The sequence below is a fragment of the Onychostruthus taczanowskii genome, unplaced genomic scaffold (genome assembly GCF_017590055.1).
Source record: "Onychostruthus taczanowskii isolate IOZ18803 unplaced genomic scaffold, ASM1759005v1 scaffold75, whole genome shotgun sequence".
Taxonomy (NCBI): Eukaryota; Metazoa; Chordata; class Aves; order Passeriformes; family Passeridae; genus Onychostruthus; species Onychostruthus taczanowskii.
This window is the reverse complement of record NW_024505339.1, coordinates 1,503,053-1,523,066: the sequence shown is the minus strand read 5'-3', so window position 1 is coordinate 1,523,066 and position 20,014 is coordinate 1,503,053. Positions and strand designations below refer to the sequence as shown.

General features: G+C 63.1%; 3 protein-coding genes across 3 annotated transcripts; all 3 read right to left on the bottom strand.

Moving 5' to 3' along the window:
- Positions 1–3,511, bottom strand: RSKR (ribosomal protein S6 kinase related). Its single transcript, XM_041422846.1, has 11 exons — positions 3,017–3,511; positions 2,246–2,329; positions 2,108–2,176; positions 1,891–1,960; positions 1,130–1,237; positions 953–993; positions 830–857; positions 644–733; positions 483–571; positions 303–413; positions 1–222 (listed from the first exon to the last, which is right to left on the bottom strand). The coding sequence occupies exons 1-11, from the start codon at positions 3,509–3,511 to the stop codon at positions 1–3; spliced, it is 1,407 nt and encodes a 468-aa protein (XP_041278780.1).
- Positions 3,512–3,882: 371 nt separating this feature from the next.
- Positions 3,883–16,835, bottom strand: KIAA0100 (KIAA0100 ortholog). The gene is made up of 38 exons (XM_041423109.1): positions 16,667–16,835; positions 16,351–16,397; positions 15,913–16,075; positions 15,715–15,833; positions 15,312–15,372; positions 14,902–15,100; positions 14,617–14,740; positions 14,123–14,247; positions 13,970–14,037; positions 13,728–13,876; positions 13,390–13,508; positions 13,035–13,198; positions 12,644–12,908; positions 12,329–12,534; positions 11,078–12,173; positions 10,665–10,856; positions 10,385–10,587; positions 10,189–10,307; positions 9,894–10,114; positions 9,589–9,779; positions 9,404–9,503; positions 9,128–9,330; positions 8,533–8,827; positions 8,257–8,414; positions 7,960–8,166; positions 7,753–7,852; positions 7,376–7,558; positions 7,083–7,204; positions 6,850–7,005; positions 6,655–6,776; positions 6,194–6,374; positions 6,031–6,117; positions 5,820–5,930; positions 5,600–5,735; positions 5,259–5,383; positions 4,819–4,920; positions 4,604–4,738; positions 3,883–4,436 (listed from the first exon to the last, which is right to left on the bottom strand). Exons 4-38 carry the CDS (start codon positions 15,816–15,818, stop codon positions 4,254–4,256), a joined length of 6,312 nt encoding a protein of 2,103 aa, XP_041279043.1. The 5' UTR covers positions 15,819–15,833; positions 15,913–16,075; positions 16,351–16,397; positions 16,667–16,835; the 3' UTR covers positions 3,883–4,253.
- A 1,424-nt stretch (positions 16,836–18,259) lies between these two features.
- Positions 18,260–20,011, bottom strand: SDF2 (stromal cell derived factor 2). The gene is made up of 3 exons (XM_041423112.1): positions 19,814–20,011; positions 19,538–19,734; positions 18,260–19,069 (listed from the first exon to the last, which is right to left on the bottom strand). The coding sequence occupies exons 1-3, from the start codon at positions 19,989–19,991 to the stop codon at positions 18,782–18,784; spliced, it is 663 nt and encodes a 220-aa protein (XP_041279046.1). The 5' UTR covers positions 19,992–20,011; the 3' UTR covers positions 18,260–18,781.
- Positions 20,012–20,014: the final 3 nt, after the last annotated feature.

Below are 20,014 nucleotides of genomic sequence, written 5' to 3'. Positions count from 1 at the left end.
TCAGCCAGGCCAGGGCCGGTCCGGGAGGGCGGTGAGGTCGCAGTCAAAGTCGGCGAAAGTGGCGGGGTCGGGTGGAGGCTGCTCGGGGGGTCGCGGGGCCACTGCCACCAGCACCGGGTCCTTCTGCAGCAGGTCAGCGTCGAAGGCCACCCCGCGGAAGAAGGGGTGGCCCTGGAAGTGGTGGAGGTAGCGCAGGCGGTACAGGGGGTTGTGGCACAGCAGCTGCGGGCAGAGAGAGGACAGTGAGAGTAGAAATCTCGGCATCTAGCCCAGGGACCCCAAAATCCAGGCAGGAGGGTTACCTCAGCGAGCAGCCGGGCCAGCTCGGGGCTGAACTCGGGTGGGCTCTCATAGCTGCTCTCTTTGACACGTTCCAGCATGGCCACATGGTCCCCCGCTGGAGCCACAGGGAACTGGGGGAGCACAGAGTGAATTCGGGGTCTCCCTGAAGTGTCCCTGTCCCCCAGCCCTGTGGTCCTTACCTCCCCACTGGCCAGGGCGAAGAGCAGGACTCCCAAAGACCACCAGTCAGCTGCATGGCTGTAGGGCCCCCCGCTTAGCACCTCTGGGGCTGTGGGGAGAGTGGGTGAGCACCTGGGGGTCTGTGTCCCCCAGCACAGCCCCCCAGCACAGCCCCCCTTACCCATATACTGCAGGGTGCCACAGATTGTGTGGGCTCGCTCGCCCCACCGCAGGTACCGGGAGAGGCCGAAATCCGTGAGCTTGAGGTGCCCTGTGGGGCCAGACACCACGTGGGAACCCATAGAGACGGTGTCCCCATTGTCCCCACGGATGGGGTGTCCCCAGGGCAGCGCCACCAGGCTCTTACCTCTCTCATCCAGGAGGATGTTCTCCATCTGAAATGAGACAGGCACTGAGGTGGCGTCTCCATGCTGGGGGTTCAGAGACCCCCCCACACCATCCTCCAGCCCCCAGCCCCACTGCCACCCACCTTGACATCTCTGTGCATGATGCCCAGGTCGTGGAGGTACACTGGGGACAAGACAGAGCCATCAGTGCCATGTGTCCCCCCGAGCACGGTGCCCACTGCCACCTTGGGGGTGGCTGACCCTGCCTGCAGGGGGGGTGGGGACGCTGGTGGCTGTCCCCAGCGTGGAGGGTCACTCACCCAGCACCAGCACCAGCTCGGCGGCGAACAGGCGGACGGTGGCCTCGGCCAAGCAGCCGGCTGCACGCCACAGCGCGTGCAGGTCCCCGGTGCTGCAGTAGGGGCACACTGCGGGGACAGGGCTGGGCTGGCACCAGGGACGCTGGGGTGGCACGGGCACAGGGGTGCAGGGGGGGCACTGCGGCCATGCACTGAGGTAGTGGAAGCACTGCTGGGGTTATAGAGGCAGCAAGGGGGCACAAGTACCTGGAGCACACTGGCAGCAAGGTGGCACAAAGCACCAGGGCAATACGGGCACCAGGTGACACAGGGATGAGCAAGGTGGCATGGGAACATACAAGTACCGGGGTGACATCAGCAGCAGAGCCCTGCGGGCACTGGGAACACACAAGCACCTGGGACCACGCGAGGTACCAAAGTGACACGGTCCTTGGGGGTCACACAGGCACTGGGAACACACAGACTGCAGGGGCTGAGGTGACACAGCCATCAGAGGCGGGCGGGCGCCAGCACTGGGGTGCCCTGTTCACCCCCACACTGGTCCCTGCCCCGCTGTGGCTTGTCCCCATCCGTGTCCCCACCCGCAGGGCCGCGGTGTGTGCGGGCTGGGAGCCGGGAACCGGGAGGCGGGAGCCGGAGCGCCCGGATGGCCCCGGGGCGGCGGGGGGAGCGCGTGTGTGCGGGGACACGTGTGCGGGCGGCGGGGACACGTGCGCGGGCAGGGGGGGCCGGGACGAGCCCGCGGGCAGATGGTCACTCACTGATGAAGAGGTGGCGCTGGCCCTGCCAGCTGTCCCCCAGCCCGTGCACGAACGGGTGCCTGACCTGTCTCTGGGGACACAAAAGCGCAGAGAGTGAGGGGACCCTGGGGACCCCGCTTCTGCCGCCTTCCATCCGCAGCTCCCACGGGCTCCTGGCGTCCCTGCAGCCACCCTAAACCCCTGCACGGGCTGGGGTCCCTCTTGGGCCCCCCCTCACCTGGATGCTGACTTCTTCTTTGCACTGTTTGAGGGTGTCGCGGCGCAGCACCTCCACTTTGGGCACAACCTGGGGTGCGAGGCACTGTCAAGGGGGGGGGACAAGGGCAGGTGGGGACACCCAGGGGCCAGCACCCACCTTCACGGCGCAGACCTTCTCCCTCCCACAGTCCAGCACTTTGAGGATGGTCCCGAAGGAGCCTTTGGCCACAAAGCCCAGGATCTGAGGAGAGGAGCAGGGGGTGAGCACGCCATGGAGATGGATTTGGGGTGCTCAGGCTGGGGTCCTGCATGGGGTAGGGTGAGGGGCACAGAGCACCCCAAGCAGACGCTGGGGGCACATGGGGACCTGGAGGACACAACAGACACTCCAGCAGGATTTATGGGGACCCAGTGTGGGGCACAGGGACACGGGGGACTGGGACAAGGGGACCCCAAGGCGGTAGCAGTGGATTTTGACAGAGTGCACAGGACCCCCGCGGGTACACGGGGGACCTCGGTGGGCTATCACGCTCCCGTGGGGTGCGGAGGAACCCCGGTAGAACACACCGAGACCCGACACGGGCGCCGGCGGCGGAGGGGATGGAACGGGACCCGGCGGAACGGCCGGGGACGCCGGTAGGATGCGCAGGGACCCGGCGGAGCGTGCGAGGGGAGCTCGGTAAGGCAGTCGGCGATGCCGGGATGGCGGCACGGGATGCTCAGGGCGCTGGGGGACCCCGGTAGAGACGTGCAGGAACCCCGGTAGGACGAGCAGGGACACCGGTACAGGGTGCGAGGGGACCCGTTAGGGCGCCCGGGACTGCCGGGGAGGGATGCACGGGCAGGACGCGCCCGGGGAAGGACGATCGGGGATCCCGTTCGGATGCAGCGGGACCCCGTTCGGAGGGTGGGGACCCCGCGACGGCACCTTGAGCTGCTGCTGGCGGGCGGAGGGGCGGACGGGGAACTCCGGCAGGAACAACGAGACGAGCTGCGGCAGCGGCCACCCGGGCAGCGGCGGCTCCTCGGCGGGGCCCCGCGGGGCCAAGGCGAGCCCCGGTACCGGTACCGGCACCGACCCTGCTCGGCTCAACAGCGCCCGAACCCACGACCCCACGGCGCGGCCCTGCGGAACCGGGGACAGCGTCAGCGAGGGGACCCCGGGGCGGGAGATGCGCGGGGGGATCCCGGGGCTGATGCCGCCGCACGCACCTGGGGGGGCCGCACCGGAGCCGGGGTCGGGCCGGGACCGCTGCTCGTCGCTCCCATCGCGGCGCCGCCCGGCCGCGCCCCGGGCCCGGTCCCCGGTAGTCGCCGCCTTACATAACCCCGCCGCCCCGCCCCGCCCCGCCCGCCGCGACCACCCCCCGCCCCGGGGCTGCCCCTTGCACGGTGACACCCACCCGTGACCGAACCCCGCCATCCGGGACCCCCACTACACACCCGGGGGTTGCTCACCCACCCGTGACTGATCCCACTCCCTCCCAGGACTGATCCCAGCCCCTCTCCGGGACCCCCTCATTGCACACTCTGGGGCTCCCCCTTCAACCTTTCCTTCTCTCTTTGCACCCCACGTCCTGCAGCCCTGAGAGGGTGCCTGCAGTCCCTGCTGAGCCCCGGCACGGCCCTGGGCTCACCGACAGGACTGCAGAGGGGAAAAGGCACGGGCTGAGCCCAGGGGTGCCCTGAGCAACTGCTGGGGAAGGGCAAGGGGTGAAGCCCCCAAAGATGGGGCATGGTGCTGAGCCCAGCACTGCAGGGTGAGGCAAGAAACAAGCCACTGGCCCAAGCCTGTTCCAAATTAAAAACTCTTTATTTAAACTCTCTCCCGTTCCCCTTTTTCCCAGCCTGGAGCGATCCTGCTGCTTCACCAGGCCCAGGGGCTGGGCCCAGCACCCGCACAGCAGGGAGTGGGGGAAGCTCACAGGGGCCCTTGGCACCAGGGTTCTGCACCCCACAAAGCAGCCCCGGAGCACCCTGTGCCCCACATCCCCGTGCTGCTCCACCCCTGCCCCACAACAACGGGGCTACCGAGGGCCTGCACGTGGCTGAGCCCTCCTTGGGCACCGCCGAGCAGCACAGCCCCCCTTCACCTTCGGGGTGCCCCCCCAAAGGGGGGAGCACAGGGCACCCCAAGTCCCTTCCCGGCCTGCCGGGTGCTGCCGTCATTTGCGCCTGCCGAAGATCGACTTCTTGCTGGGGTTCTTCTCGCCCACGCTCAGCCCGATCAGCAGCCGAGCCTTCTCGTCCTCCTCCTGCTGCTGGATGGTCCCGTCGGATTTGTTCTCCAGCTTCCCCCGGGCCTCCGCGCCCGCCGCCGGCTTCAGGCGCAGCTTCTCCTTGATCACCTGCCCCGGAGTCAGGGGGCTCAGCAACGCCCCGTGGCCACACCCTGGGTGACAGCCTGAGCTGCTGAGCCACTGCAGCTGCTTGCCACGCTGGGGAACGTGCCACCCACCCTGGGGTTACCATCTCCATCCCGGGCAGAGCACCTCTGGCAGCCTCCAGCACGTACCTGTGCCACCAAGGCTTTGCGGCTGTCCCTCTTCACCGCCATGGCAAAGTCCAGCCATGTCCATGTGTTGTTGTGGTACTCCAGGCATGGCAGCACCAGGTTCAGGTCACCCCAGTCCACGCTGTTCTTCTCCCCCTGTGTGACAGAGGTGTCAGGCAGTGTGGGGACGATGGCCCAGACCACCCCAAGCATGCCCTGTCCCACTGGTCCCACACCTTGTAGCTGACACAGAGTGGCACCTGCGGGATCTTGATGTAGATGAAGGAGTTGTTCATGGCTGCACGCTCCTTCATCTTGTCGATGTCATCCACGGGATGCTGGGGACAGAGCAGAAGCCATGAGCAGAAGGGAAGGAGAAGGGACACAGCCAGGAAACAGCAGGGAAGGGACAGCCGGGCACTAGGCCACAGCATTGCTTCATCAGGGAGAGGTGAGAGCTGCTCTGGCACGGTGTTCGAAAAATGAGATACAGGGATCACATCAAACATGCAGGCGCCTGGTTGTAAAGGATGCAAATCCTCATGGTGGGAGGGAGCAGGAGAAAGCAGACAAGTGTGGGATGGAAGTGTGGGAGGACATGCCCTGCAGTGAAGGGAAAACAGACTGGCACCACAGCAGGGCTCTCAGATTCCCCCCTCAGGGCAGCAGGAGGTACCTCAGGTGCTTTTCTGAACGATCTTCTGACCCCTGATGTCCGGTTCAGTCCCTGAGCAACTCCCTTCCCTGAGCCCAGCGAGTCATCGGCCCCGATCAGCTGCCGTGGCTTCACCACGGGGATCCCTGGGGCAAACAGAGTGCAAGGTAGTGGTGGTGGTGTCCAGCCAGGGGTTAGCCATGACCCCAACCCTCCCACAATCTCCCTGTCCACAGGGGAAGCCACAAATCCCTGTTCCTCAACTCAAGGCTGGACAGCAGCTGCCCACAAACATAATCCTGGACACGCAGCCAGAGCTGCTCAAGGACATCCAGAGAGGAGGGTGACCACGAGTCTCTCACCTGTTGTCACCAGCTTGGACTTATCTTCCTCATCCCCCACCTCCTCCTCCTCCACATTACGGCCAGGGAAGAAGAAACCCATCATTCTGTGGAAGAACTGGTGGGTGAGCTGGATGGTGAGAGGCACCACGTTCACCTGTGGGAAAGCGACATTCAGAGCCAGGCACACATTGCCTGTGCCCCACAGAGACCCCGGCACCTCCCAGCCCAGCCCTGGCACCTCAAAATGCTCCTTGATGGAGATGCCTCCCACGGGAGGCCGGACCTTGCTGAAAATCCTCAGGGCCAGCTGCCGGCCGGACTGACAGGAGCTCTGGGGACGCAGCACCACCTGCAGGGAAGAGGACGGGTGGCTGGGGTGAGGACAGGCCACTCTGCCCACACCACGTGGGTCCCCAGGATGCAGAGCTGCTCCCCCAGCTGCCACTTGCCTTGTACACAGCGTTGGGCAGCAGGTTGTTCATGGTCACCCAGCCCAGTTCCAGCAGATGCTCGGCCGTGTCATCAGACTTGTTGACCTGTGCAGACAAAGCCATCAGCTCCCAGTGTCCCCATCCCCAGCTCAGGGGCTGAGGGCACTGTCCAGCTCCACACCTTGCTGTAGAGGAAGCGCTGGAGCTCCAGCTCAGCAATGCCCAGCTGCCCATCCTCCTCTGTCAGGCGCCAGCGTGCCTGGGCGAAGTAGAACTCTGTCCTCCGTGCCACACTCACGTCCTCCGGCTGCTTTCGCAGCTCCATCTTGTTGGCTCGCTGCAGCTGGAAGTCCTTGAAGCACCTGCAGCACAGAGGAGAGAGCTGGGATGTGGGAGTCCTAGAGTAAGGGGCACACAGTGCTGGGGAAGACTGAGATCATAGAATCAGAATGGTTTGGGTTGGACTCCTCCCACTGTCCCAGGTTGCTCCAAGCCCCATCCAGCCTATCCTTGAATACTTCCAGGGATGGGGCAGCCACAGCTTCTCTGGGCAACCTGTGCCAGTGCCTCACTGGGAAGAATTTCTCCCTAACATCCAATCCAAACCTAGTCTCAGTTTAAAGCCATTCCCCCATGTCCTACCTGATCAGTATGTTCAGCTCCTCGCTCTCCAGCTGCAGGTCAGCTTTTTCCTGGCTCAGCTGCTGCTGCAGCCGGTGGTTCAGGTCGAGCAGGACCTCATTTTTGCTGTCATCCTTCAAGGACTGAAGGACAGACAACCCTCAGCACCCTCTGCCCCAGAGTGGGGACCCCAGGGAGCCAGGGATGTGGGCTCACCTTCATGTTGGAGTACATCTGCTTCTCCAGCTGGCGGATCTGGGCCACGTGCTGCCTCACAGCCTCCTGCAGGTGTAGGATACTGCTGCGCTGCTCCTCAGGGTTGCTGGAGATTTCCAGCTGGAAACGCACCCGCTGCTTCTTCTCACTGTGCTCCTGGACCCAGGAATAGGGCAAGGTTAGGACTGCCTGGGTGCAGTGAGTGGCACGGACACCTGGAGCCCCATGGGTACCTTGCGTTTGGGCTCCACGTGCAGCAGCAGGTTGTTGACTATGTCGAGGATCATGGCATACTGTGCGGGGTTGGTGGAGATCTCCAGGTCGTGGTGGATCAGGGTGAAGGTGTCCACAGCTCCTGCAGGACACAAAGGGCAAGTGGGGCCTCAGCATGGCCAGAAATATGTTGGGGAGCCCTCCTGTATGCAGCCCTCTGACCTCAGCAGGGCCAAAAGAGACCACCTCTGGAGTTAGCCATGGGTCAGCCCAGAGCTCTACCCCGCAAAGGACACTGCCTGGCTGCACCCACCCTCCTGCTTCTTCAGCAGATCCTCCTTCTCCTGGTTGGCAGGGGTCTCAGGGGGCTTTATCTGCGTGGCCAGCTCAGGGTCGATGTCGTGGCTGTAGCTGATGTAGTACATGCGGCAGCTGCAGCGAGAGATGATCCTCTGCACCTGCTGGGTCTGCTGGGCTTCTGAGGGCTGATTCCAGTCTGGGGACAGGCAGAGGGACCACAGTCAGAGTGGCATGTCCCAGCACAGTGGGACTGCACAGTGCAGGGCTTGCAGCATCAGCCACCTCCTGGAGCCACACAGGGACAGGACAGGTGCTCTCAGCTCTACCAGCCTTGGGGTCACACCCGAGTGGGGCTGGGGTAGGCACAGCAGCCAGGGCTGTGGGCTGTACCTGTGGTGGTGCTGACCATGCCCCCCACTGCCTGCCCGCTCTCCATCAGCTCCTGCACCGAGTCCAGGCTCCGCTGACGATGCTCCTCAATATTTTTCACCTGGGGAGGCAAGAAGGCACTGCTGGCTGTCCCCACTTTCCCTGGCTTGGCCAGGGCACTGACAGCACTGCCTGTCCCCCCACACAGATCACCTACCACATGCTCACCTCCAGCCAGAGCTGGCCATGCTCCCCCTCGGAGGGGCTGCTCTCTGTCGTGGCAAAGTACTGCATGCCATCCAGCAAACACGTCCAGGATGTCTTCTGCTTCAGAGTGTCCCCGTACCAGGCGGGGTGGTGCTGGCACTGCAGCAGCTGTGCCTTCGCAGCAGACACGATCACACAGCCCTCTGTCTCTGCACCACGCAGAACCATCTGTGGGGGGAGAGACCCCAGAGGTCTGCTGGACCTTTCTGGGGCAGGCACAGCCCCTGTCACAGCCAGGCCATGGGGACAGGCAGGTACCTGGCAGTTCACCAGCTCGATGAGGCAGTTGCGGTTGTAGATGTCGTCGGTCTGGCAGGCGGCGATGCCGCAGAGCTGCTCGCTGGCCCCCGACTCCTCTTCTGTGAAAACCACAAACTTGTCCGTCTCCTCAATGAGCTTCTGCAGCATGTAGGCCCCTGGGGAAGGAAAAAGGACAGTGCAAAGCTGTGGGGGGATGTCACAAATGTACAGAATGAAAACAGGCAGAGCTTTGAGCTGTAGGCTTCCCCTTGCTCCCCTCCCCGCTGTGCTCACCCCCTGAGGAGGCTCTCTCAGGCCGGCCGCTGGTGATGGGAGCGGTCACTCTGGCAGGGATGGAGTGAGCAGAGAGAGGGCCCCGCTTCAGCTTCTTGGCCTGCAGCTGTGTGTCGATCTTCAGCCCCTTCAGGGCCTCGGTGGACAGGTTACGCTTGAGCACAGCTGCTTTCTTGTAGCCATCGTAGAGGCCGAAGGCGATGTCCCGGTTCGTGGTGGTCCAGGACGCCCGCAGGTCCACCAAGTGCAGCTGATGCGTGTGGAAACCGTCGTCCCCATCACGCAGGGGCAGCTCCTGGGCACAGAGGGTCAGTGCCTCAGCACAGCAAAGCCACCCCTGGCCCTGCCCAGTGGCCTCATGCACTGGGACTAGAAGCCCTGTCAGCCCTTCAGGCAGAGCGTGGGGATTGGAGCCCAGACCACCCCAGGGTCTACAACATGGCACAAAGTCAGATGCTTGGTAGACTGGAGGCCCTGAAGTTCTCTCTCTTCCCCAGCCAAATCCCTTCCCCATTGCATCCAACAACCAACATCCCCTTGTCCTGGAGATGCCACCAGGCCAGCACAAGCTGCTGTGCCCTGCTTGCAGTGGTACCTCCTCAGCCGTGCGGTTGCTGTGCCGCTGGTAGGTGAGGGAGGACAGGCTCAGCAGGTGGGTTTTCTTCACCAGGGTGTCGAGCTGGTGGTCAGCGTTCTCATCACAAGTGGAGGCCATGAGGTGCACAGTGACCTGGCTCAGGTCACTCACCATCTGTGTGATGCTCCACTCCGAAATGAGGCGCCGCATCACTGTGCCAGCTGGGGGACAGGGACAGGGGTCAGCCAGGGCCCTGCTGTACCTGCAAGTGCTGCTGGCAGGATTCCCACTCACCTTGTGGGATGAGCCGCTGTGTGCCCCGAGTGAAGATGTGTCCCTGGCAGCATTCCACCTGGATCCCCCGCTGCTGGGCAAAGGAGGCCCAGTAATGCACCTGAGAGGGAGCAGAGAGCAGGAGCTGAGAGTCCAGCAGAGGCAGAGCAGGGAGGAAACACTGGATTCCCAGCCCTGGGAATTACCTGCAGCCGGGGGAAGAGTGCAGTATAGGACAACTGCTTGTAATGCTGTCCCAGCTTCTTCTTGCTGGGTTTCATGTTGTTGAAGAGCTTCCCACGGCAGATGGGCCGTGTCACGCTGGTCCACGTGGCCCAAAAATTCTGCATCCAGCGGAGGGTGCTGCTGTAGAGCAGGATCCGGGGCTGGGAGTACTCTGAGAATATACCCACCATCAGCCAGCACCATGGAGCCGTGACCCAACCCACAGCCAGCACACCCTGCCCTATGCCCCTTATCCCCAAGGGGTCCCCAGGACGCTGTCAGCTACCTTTACTGGGTTGTGTCAGGTCCATGCGGATGGACAGGTTGAGGTTCTCGGAGCGGAAGGCACGGTAGGAGTCATACTGCTGCCCCACTGGCACCTCGGGCAGGAACTCGGGGGAGCGCAGCACCACGCCGTGGTGGTCATGGGGGTTCCCATGGCACAGCCACTGCAGGTCCAGTGTCATGCACAAGTCAGGCAGGTGCAGGAAGCAGCAGTCGTCATATCTGAATGCAGAAAGAGAACCCAGTCACCACCCAGAACTGGTGAAGACCCCCCATGCTCGTGGCCCCACACTCACTTGGAGGCTGTCCTGACGTTGATATCCAGGTTGCCCTTGAAGACAAACTGCCCGGGCTTCCAGTGGAAGGAGAGCTGGCTCCACTCCCAGTGCATGTTCTCTGTAGTGTTGTAGGGGTCCTGCAAGGGCAGGCGTGAGGAGAGGCAGGTGTGAGCTGACCCCACACCGTGTTGCTCCCTAGTCCAGCAGCACCCACCTCGGTGGCCAGCTGGTGCAGGTTGGCCTGTTCAATGTCCATGTGCCAGTCTCCATGAAAGAGAAGGCGGCTCTTGTCCCACCAGGGCAATGGGGCGCTGGGGTCCTCTGAGGGCTTGGTGAGGAGATCCACACACTGGCCGATCAGGGTCCAGGCCGGATCCCAGCAGGGCCCCCACACGATGGTGTACTGGGAGATCACAGCTGGGGACACAGAGGTTGGCTCAGCCATTTGTCCTGTTCCTACCCCACCACAGACCCCACATTCCTCCAGGTCTTACAGTGAAAGTCATGGTAGAACTTCAAGGGTGGCATGTTCCTCTCCACCGTGGCATCGCCCCAGGGCAGCCCCAGCTTCAGGACCTGGCGGCGCCGGGAGCAGGCCTGGCCACACTGCTCGGCTCCGAGCAGCCGGCCGGAGAGCTGCCAGTTCCGGATCTCAAACAGGTACCGGGGGTAGTCACGGATCCGCACTGCGGGTGGAGGAAGGGCTGAGGGATGGGGCAGCAAAGAGACAGGCAATCCCCCACTCTGGGACACAGTAGGAGCCATTGTCCTGTCACATCTCTGCTTCCTTCCCACTCCCTTTGAGCCTCCAAAAATCATCTTCCCTCCCTGGTTACACACCATGTGGTGCCAGGCCACATAGCCATTGTGCTGTCCTGCAAGGGCACCCTCCCACAAAGCAACTCACCAAAGAAGCTGCCAACTGTGCCCTTCATCATGCGGCACCACTGGGTGACCATCTCCAGACCCTCTGGGGGGAACGGGCTGACGTCATCCATGTCCCTCATCTGCTCCAACACACTCTCGGTGCCATGGAAGGACTCATCAGCCATGGCCACCAGCTCCAGGTGGGCCAGGGTCCAGGTGAGGAGGGCCCTCCGCATGGGCGTGTTGGCGTAGAGGCGCCGCGAGCGCTGGATGTAGATCTCGATGTTCTTCTTCTCCAGCGAGGCGTAGAGCTCCTCGATCTTGCGGGCAGGCAGCAGCTCCCCGTGCTGCTTGCGCAGCGCAGCCACCTTGGCGTCCAGCAGCTGCAGGCGCTTGGCGCTCTCCTTGCTCTCGTCCTTCATCAGCTCGTAGTTGTCTCGCAACTTGACCTCAAAGACATCATCCAGGAAGACCCAGGAGAAGTGGGTGACTTTGAGCAGGAGGTCGGGGGGCAGAGCTGTGCTGGCGGGGCGCCCGGGCCGGTGCAGGCCCTTCAGCCATTTCTGCACGCCCACAGCAGCGTCCAGCGTGCGGGAGAAGTCGTACTGGTAGGGGAACTCGATGGTCACGCTGGCGAAGGAGAAGGCCCAGCCGCGGTTGCGGAGGGTGCACAGGGTGGGGAAGGCGTCGCGGTGCCGCACGACCTCCTCCAGCTCCGGCAGCAGCTTCACCTCCACCTCCTTGAAGCTGAAGATGCTGTGTCCGTCGAAGCCGGCGGCCAGCTCAGGGCAGTAGCCGTGCAGGGCACCGCCGTGCCAGCTGACTGAGGTCCGTTCCGCAGCCAGGCTGATGTAGTTGGCCTCAGACACAAAGGCTGTGAGCTTGGCAGAGCTCAGCTCCAGGGACAGCGACAGGAGTCTTTTGGGAGGAGGCCCTTTTGGCTGGAGGGGCGCCGGTGACTCAGTAGGGGTGGCTGGGTGGGACACGGGGCTCTCTGGGGGCAGGGAGGGAAGCGTCCTGTGGCCGAGGGCGCTCCGCAAGGCTTCGTGGCACTGCAGGGTGGCCAGGGTGTGATGGTACAGGTGCATGTGGTCAGGTGGGCTCCACAGCACTGCCAGCCCCTCGCCGCACTGCACCTGCACCGCAGAGAGTGAGCAGGCACCACGTCACTGCCAGGGCCAGCACAGCACAGCCCCATCCTCCCCCCAGCACCTTTCGTGCCAGCCAATCCTCCCCCTGCCCCATCTATCCTCAGAACAGGACAAAGCAGTGGCCCAACAGCTAAACAAACCTCCAGGGAGCGGATGCTGCTGTGGTAGGTGACAGAGAGCACGGTGACGTTGGCCACCGGGTTGGGGATGGCAGGAGCTTTGCAGCACGGCTGCATCTTCTCAGTGATGCTCTTCACCAAGGCCAGCACCATGCCCTGGACGCTCAGCGTGCAGCTCTCAGCACTTCCCAGGACAGTCAGCGTGTCCAGCCGCAGCTCCAGGGCACCTGGAGAGACAGCATGTCAGTGCTGGAGGCACAGCACAACATGCCAGGTTCCTCTGACTGTGGGGTTATTCCAGGACAGCCATCTGGGATCAGCATGGATGCTACTTACCCACTACGGCTGAGAGTGTGAAAAGGTTCACATCCTCCACCTTCAGATCCACCTTCCAGAGCAACCCCCAGGGCTCGCTGGAGGCAGAGGGTGGCTGCTTGGCAAGTTCAGCCCCACCAGGCTGAGGGCAGAACAGGGGCAGGACCCTGGCCAGGCACTCAGTGCAGGTGTCAGACGACTCCACTTGCAGCCCCCGGATGGTGCAATCCAGGAAGAGCGTATCCGACTGGGCACTGGACGTGCCCAGGGGCTGGTTGTAGCTGCCCTGCAGGACAAAGAGGATGATCACTCTCAGGCTGCAGGACATCCCTGTGCCATCACACATCCCTGTGCCACCCACAGGGAGCCTGAGATTGAAAGCCATCCCTTGGTCCCTCGGCTTGCCCCTTACCTGAAGGTTGAAGGAGTCAAGGATGAGGGCTTCTCCCCACACATGCATGTTGGGGGGATGTGGGGCACGCTGGATGTGGGACTCGTTGCCCACTCGCCAGCACAGGTGGTCCACGGCCAGCACCGCTCGCTGGTGCACGCTCTGTGGCCGCAGGTGCTGGTAGTCTGTGGGCACAGAGCAGGGGGGGAGTGCAGGCAAGGCTCACCCAAACATGGGCACCCCAGACACAACCAGGCAGGGATGCACAGCCCCTGGCCACACACACGCACGGGCAGAACAACCCTCTCCATTCCCATCCTGTGCCTCTCTGGCAGACCCCAAGAAGAGCCCAGCACCTCCCTGATCCAGCCTGTACCTGCAGAGATGGAGTTGAAGCCCAAGGCGAAGGGTGGCGTGTCCCCCAGCTGCACAGACACATTGACGTTGGACAGCGAGGCACACAGGATGATGGGCGCTAGGATTTGGGGATAGCTCCTGCACAGGACAAGCAGGGATGGGCTGTTACTGCCACAGAGCCTGGCAGGGAGCAGGCCCAGAGGGATGTCTTCTCTGCAGGGGCTCCCTCCTGACCAGCCTCCCCAACCCACAGGTGGTGCACAGATAAGGTGCTGAGTGCCCAGGCACCGTGCCAGAGCATGGCCAGCAAGAGGAAACAAGCTGTGATACCAGCAGCTGCACTGAGGCCAAGTTTACCTTCCCTTGTGCCCTTGGCTGGGGACAGGCACGGCCTGGCACCCGTATTCCTGTGCCAACAGGCCCAGCCAGTGTGAAAACTCTTGGTGACGGTAGTGGATGATGCAGGTGTTGAGCAGCACAGCAGCCGAGAGGTCAATGGCTGTGACCTAGAGCAGGGAAAGGGCCAGGTGGCAAAAAACTCATGCCAGGAGCCAAACCAGCCACCCCCAGGGGACAGAGTGTGCCCAGTGCTTGCCCACCTGCACACTGGTCTTCAGGGAGTTGAGGCACACAATGCGCTGGCGGCTCTGCGACAGGAGAAGGCCATCTGGGGGGACAGAGGAGCACAAATGAGGGGTGGCAGAGGGCAGTGATGGCAGACCTGTCCCATCAGTGCCCTCTTGGCTACTTGCCCTCCAGCTGGAGGTCTACACTCATTTGGTCCAGGTCTGAGGTGGGCGTGAAGTTGCGCAATGGGATTTGCTCCTCTTCACGCTGATATAGAAACTGCAGCAGCTTCAGGCTCCAGGTGAGGTGCCTGGAAGACACACGGAGTCACTGCCAGGAGGGAACTGCACTGTCATGTCCTCCATCTCCCTGTCTGTCATCACCAGCTGACCAGCATGCTGGCATGGACAAAGACAGCAGCCCAGCTGCAGCACAGCTCAGTGCTCTCATCCCATCGCCTGAGGATCCTGTCAGCTGTCCTACTGGACAACCAGCTCACGTGCCTTCCTCCATCCCCAAGAGCCCAGCCCCAGGCCCAGCTCAGTCCTTCCCACTGGAGTGGGCTCTAGGACTCCCTCTCTGCAGTCTAGCAGAGCCAAGGGACAAGAAGGGAATGGCACAGATGTCCTCAGGTCCATGTCCCCAGCATTACTTTGGACTTGGACAGCCTGCCTCTCACCTCTTCTGGCTGTTCATGGACAGCACCATGCTGGTGTTCTCCAGCTTCATCTCCACCCTCCTGGGGATGAGCTTCAGTGTGTCCCTGCTCAGCACAGACAGGGATTTTGAGGTCTCCCCTGGGCCTGGAGAAGGACAGAGAGAGTCACGGGAAGGACTTGCCCAAACCCCCACACTCAGGAGCAGGAGGGAGTGATCCCACATCCAAATCCCTCTGGCTCCAGTGCAACTATGGGGGCCACCAGCCCCTGCCCTGCCCCAAGCTTTTTCCTGTCCTTGTCCTCACCTGCGCTGGGCTCTTCCCCCACGCTGCTGTGCTGTGCCCCAGCAGTGACGTGGTGCAGGAGGGGGCTGCAGAAAAGCCCCTCGTGCAGCTCTGCCTGCAGCGTGCGGACGCAGAGCCGGACGCCCACCAGCCGCCGCTTGCTGCTGATCTCCAGGGAGAGGGAGAGTGCCAGGGCCAGCTCTGCCAGGCACGTGTCATCCTGTGCACAGGGGACACAGCAAGGAGCACACAGGGAGTCACACAGTGCCCTCCCAGTGCGTGCTGCAGGTGGAGAGCTGGGCACAGCAGAGAGCCCAGCACCTGGCAGCATCACCCAGCCTCAGGGACACCCTGGGACAGATCCTCAGCGTGTCCCAAAGAGCCAGTGCCCAGGTTCCAAGCGCAGAATTTCTCCCTCATCCAGCACTCACCAGCTGGCTGCTTCGGAGGACTTTGCTGTTCACCTTTGTCAGGCTCACCTCGCACGTCAGGCTGGGGAGCAGAGAACAGAAGGAGGATGTGGGTCTTGCTGCTGCCAAAACAAGTTCCTGCCCTCTTTCCTGTGGGACACAGGGACCCCCAAGTCCCTGCTCCAAGTGCTCCCAAAAGCAGAGCATGCCCTAACTCCGTGCACGCCACATTATTTAGGGAACACACAACTCAAGCTTCCTGTGACAGGAAAAGGAAGCAGGCCAGCCTCAGAGGAGGTTAATGCGTCACACCACAGGTGACATGGGATGCTGCTGAGTGGGACAGAGAGAGGACAGACACAAGGATGGGGTCAGAGGAGCTTCCCTGCCCTGGAAGCAGACACGGGTATGAGCACAGCATTACCTCTTCCCATTGCCATTCAGGAGGAGACGTGTCTGGCTGGCCTGGATGTGCCAGAGAGACTCTGAGGTGGCCACGTGCAGAACCATGATGTTGATGGAATCCATGTGGATGGAAAAGAGCTGGGGGAAAGGTGCTGCTGTGAGGGATATCCAACAGCAGCGCAGCCCACAGCACCCTCTCACCGAGCCAGTGCCTCACCTGGCTAAGGAGCCTCAGCAGGGAGGGTTTAAGGGTCAGGTCTTTCCTGCTTTCATTTCCATCAGCTTCTCTGGGAGCCTCTGGGACGGATGGCTGGAACCCAGGGCCTTTCTGGAGATCCGTGCGGATTCGCACCTCGCCAAAACACAGCTCAAAGTAGCGCCTGGGGACAAACAGCACAGGCAGCTCTGACAAGAGCTTGAACTTGGCACACCTGGCCCTGGCACCAGGGATTTCCCCCACCCCAGGGACATGCAGGACCAGCACAAGGGCACCCACAAGACACTGTCACCTCCAAGTGGGTCACTCCCTCACAGAGCTGACCACAGGGCAATAAGGATGGCAGAAAGGTGTAAAGGCAGCAGGATGGCAAGCAGGGTGAGGGGTGAGGCAGACCCCCAGAGGGAGCAGGCAGGGAGCTGGGGTGGGGGCACGTACGGCAGCTCCCGGCTCAGTTTGCTGGAGATCCAGACGTTGTCGATCTCCTGTAAGGACATGCAGGTAGGTCAGAGAAGAAACAACTTGGCTCTGCCTTGTGATGCTCATCTCAAGAGCCCCACTCCACTCCCAGTGCCTGGGACCATGCAAGAAACAGCCAAAACCCCAAGTCTGGCCATAGGAGGAAGGGACTGGCACCAGCCATGGGGGTGCTCAACAGGAGAGTGGCTCCATGGATTTGCTGCCAGCCTGAAAGTGACAGTAACCATGCTCCCTGCCTTGTCTGGCAGCGACCACCCCTTGCCCAGGTACCCACCACAGTCTGCTGCTCCCGCTGGAACTTGAGGCTGATGTTCTTGGCCCAGAAGAAGCCAAAGGAGCCGATCTTCAGCTCTGCATGAAGCTTCTGCCGGCACCAGGTGACAGCCAGGCGACATGCCAGCCATCTGTGGGGACAGGAGGAAGGCAGGGTCAGCCTCCCCGCTGAGGTTGGGGTCTAGGGACGCTCTTTGTCCTTTGAGCACCAGCTCCAGCACGGACAGCTGGATAGGAGCTCCCAGGGACTCATGGTGGGGAACAGACCCTGCAGGACCACCCCCAACAATCCCTGACCGCCCCCTCCCATGACCAGAGTCCTCCACACCCCCCTGGCACCCGATGCCCACCCCTGTGAGCTCCTCTGAACTTTTCCAAGCCCCCAAGCCTCTGACACCAAGCTCTACAACCCCCCAGTCCCCTGCAGGCCTCCCTCCACAGCTGTCTCCCAGCCCTGCGAGCCCCCCAAATTCCTGACACCCCTCCAAGCCCTCCTTGTCCCCCTCACCCTCTGCTTCCCTCCCCCCAGACCCCCAACACCTCCCCGCGCACCCCGAGTGGCCGCTGGGAGGGGCGGGACCGGGCGGGGCCTGCCCGGGGACAGCGGCCGCCGCAGCGCCCCGCCAGGGCCGCACCGGCATCGGGACACAGCGACAGCCGCACGGGGACACGGGGACAGAGGGGATGGGGACACAGGGACACCGGCATGGGGACACGGGGGCAGCGGGGACACGGGGACAGCGGGGACGGGGACACAGGGACAGAGGAGATGGGAACAGAGGGACACCGGCATGGGGACACGGGGACAGCGGGGACACGGGGATGGGGACACAGGGACAGAGGGGACGGGGACAGAGGGACACCGGCATAGGGACACGGGGGCAGCGGGGATGGGGACACAGGGACACCGGCATGGGGACATGGGGGACAGCGGGACACCAGGATGGGAACAGAGGGAACACGGGGATGGGGACACAGGGACACCGGGACACCAGGATGGGAACAGAGGGGACGGCGGGACACAGGGACAGCAGGGACACCGGCATGGAGACACGGGGACGGGGACACCGGGATGGAGGGGACACGGGGACATTGGCATGGGGACAGAAGGACAGCAGGGACAGAGGGACAGCAGGGACACCGAGATGGGAACAAAGGAAGACCGGGGATACAGGGATGGGGACACAGGGACAGCAGGACCGCACCAGCATCAGGACAGCAGGGACACGGGGATGGGGACAGGGATACACTGCAGTGGCACCGGCATGGAGACAGCGGGGAGACCAGGACGGCATGGGCACAGGGGTGACATCGGGGCAACATCGGCATGGGGACAGCGGGGACACTGGGACGGCACTGGGGTGGGGAGACAACACCTGGTCAGCACCAGGATGGGGAGAGGAGTGACACTGGGTCTGGCACTGGGATGGAGTGAGGGGGGTGACACAGCAGGTCCAGCACTGAAATGGAGTGAGGAGCAGCAGGGGTGACACCAGGTCTGGCACTGGGATGGGGCAAGTGCAGATGACACCAGGTCTGGCCCCCAGTGCCAGAAATCCCCTGCATCCCCCACACAAACAGCCACACCACAGGGCAGAGTTCAGCACTTTTATGGCCCCAGGTCCTTGCAGGGCACGAGGGGCAGTTTGGGGTACAGCCAGGGGTACAGCTCCCAGGGACAGCAGTCCTTTAAGGGCAAGGTCCTTGGACAGAATGGGCTGCAAAGGGACAGGGTGGGAGCTTGGGAATATGTTTTGGGTCAGGTCTGGATGCTGGGCTTGGCTTTGTGCTAATTTGGGATGTTCGGACCTGCTTTGTGCCGATCTAGGATGCTGGGCTCTGTTATGGGTACATTGGGATTTGCTTTGTAGTGGTTTTAGGATGTTGGGAGCTGCTTTGGGTCAGGTCTGGACGCTGGGCCTGTTTAGTGTCAGATTTGGGACAATGGGATCTGCTCCAGCTTGAATTCAGGACATCGGGATCTGCTTTGTGCTGGGGCCCTGTGTCAGTGGTGTGTGTCAGTCCCAGGGTGGGGACAGGAGCCATCCCCCTGAGCTCAGCAGTCCCAAACACAGCAGGGCAGCGCCCAGAAGCTCAGCATCAGTCTGTCTGTCCCTCACAACTCGGCGTGGTACTGCTCCGTTTGGAAGGCCTCGCTGGGCTGCATGAAGATGCCCTCCATCACCTTCCAGTAGTTATTCTGGCTGGAGGCGGCCATGCCGTGCACCTCCTTCTGCCCGTGGATGGGCCGCCCGTACTGCTCCCCGGTCACCGAGAGGAAGACGTCGGTGGAGGTGTGCTGGAAGCGCACCTCGTCGTCCCGCGCCCAGTAGGTCCCACTGCACACCACTGTCCAGTCGTCCAGGTAGTCGCCCTCGCCGGCCTCCCCGAATGCACTCACCTCCTGGGGGTGAAGAACAGCTCGTTTGGGGCCGGGATGAAAAAAACCAAGGGTTGAGGTGAGCAGAGGAACCTGGTTGTGACTGAGGCTCTGTTGGGATTCAGGCACTGGCAGGGCATTGGGGATCTGGGAGTGGGGAGCAAGGCGGGACTGGCAGGGACCCAGCTGGGACGAGGGAACAAGGCAGTGCTGCTGGGGACCCAGCCTGAGCTGGGGAACAAGGTGAGACGTTGGGGACACATCTGGGGCCAGGAATCAGGAAATGCTAGTAGACATATGGGGGATCTGGTTGGGAGAACCTAGGAGACTGACTGGGCAATAAGGTGGGGCTGGCAGTAACATGAGGGATGAGGGGACCCCAGGCGGGATGGGCAGGGACAGGAGCAAGAGCCGAGTGACAAGGCAGGCCCCATCGCGCCCAGGGAAGCACACCGAGCCCGGGGACCCGGGCTGGCGATCCCCGGGCGGTACCTGGTTCCCGGAGAGCGGCGAGGTGAAGCGGTGGCTGTGCAGGTTGCGGCCGGTGCCCAGGTGCGTGAGGCGGATGGCCTGCCCGCAGCGCACCGGCGTGCCCCGCTGGCACACGGCGGCCGTGCGGCCCCGCACCCGCCAGTAGCTGTTCCCGTCATCCGCCGCCGACACCCCGGTCACCGACTGCTGCCCGCTGCCTGCGGACGAGGGAGAACCACCATCACACCCGGCTCAGCCCACCGCGGGAGCCGGGGTTGGGGGGGGCGCGCCCGTTACCGGAGCCGTAGCGCACATCGTGCGAGTGCAGCCGCACGTTGTGCCGCACGTTGAGCAGCTTCACCACGGAGCCGCAGGTGACGGGCCCCGGCTCGCCGCGCCCCGCCGCGCCCAGCGCCGCCGCCAGCAGCGGCAGCAGCAGCCGGAGCGGCAGCGGCGGACGCCGCGCCGCCTCCATCCCGCAGGAAGCGGAAGCGCGGC

Excerpts from the sequence above, each read along its gene's own strand:
- RSKR (XM_041422846.1), bottom strand. The coding sequence starts at position 3,511 with ATGGCGGGGTTCGGTCACGGGTGGGTGTCACCGTGCAAGGGGCAGCCC. Across the intron at positions 734-829 it reads CATCCTCCTGGATGAGAGAG|GGCACCTCAAGCTCACGGAT; the intron begins GTAAGAGCCTGG and ends CTGGCCCCACAG. Across the intron at positions 414-482 it reads TCGCCCTGGCCAGTGGGGAG|TTCCCTGTGGCTCCAGCGGG; the intron begins GTAAGGACCACA and ends GTGCTCCCCCAG.
- KIAA0100 (XM_041423109.1), bottom strand. The coding sequence starts at position 15,818 with ATGGATTCCATCAACATCATGGTTCTGCACGTGGCCACCTCAGAGTCT. Across the intron at positions 14,038-14,122 it reads TGTAGACCTCCAGCTGGAGG|ATGGCCTTCTCCTGTCGCAG; the intron begins GCAAGTAGCCAA and ends CTGTCCCCCCAG. Across the intron at positions 7,006-7,082 it reads ACGTGGAGCCCAAACGCAAG|GAGCACAGTGAGAAGAAGCA; the intron begins GTACCCATGGGG and ends TCCTGGGTCCAG.
- SDF2 (XM_041423112.1), bottom strand. The coding sequence starts at position 19,991 with ATGGAGGCGGCGCGGCGTCCGCCGCTGCCGCTCCGGCTGCTGCTGCCG. Across the intron at positions 19,735-19,813 it reads CGATGTGCGCTACGGCTCCG|GCAGCGGGCAGCAGTCGGTG; the intron begins GTAACGGGCGCG and ends CCTCGTCCGCAG. Across the intron at positions 19,070-19,537 it reads CGCCGCTCTCCGGGAACCAG|GAGGTGAGTGCATTCGGGGA; the intron begins GTACCGCCCGGG and ends CTTCACCCCCAG.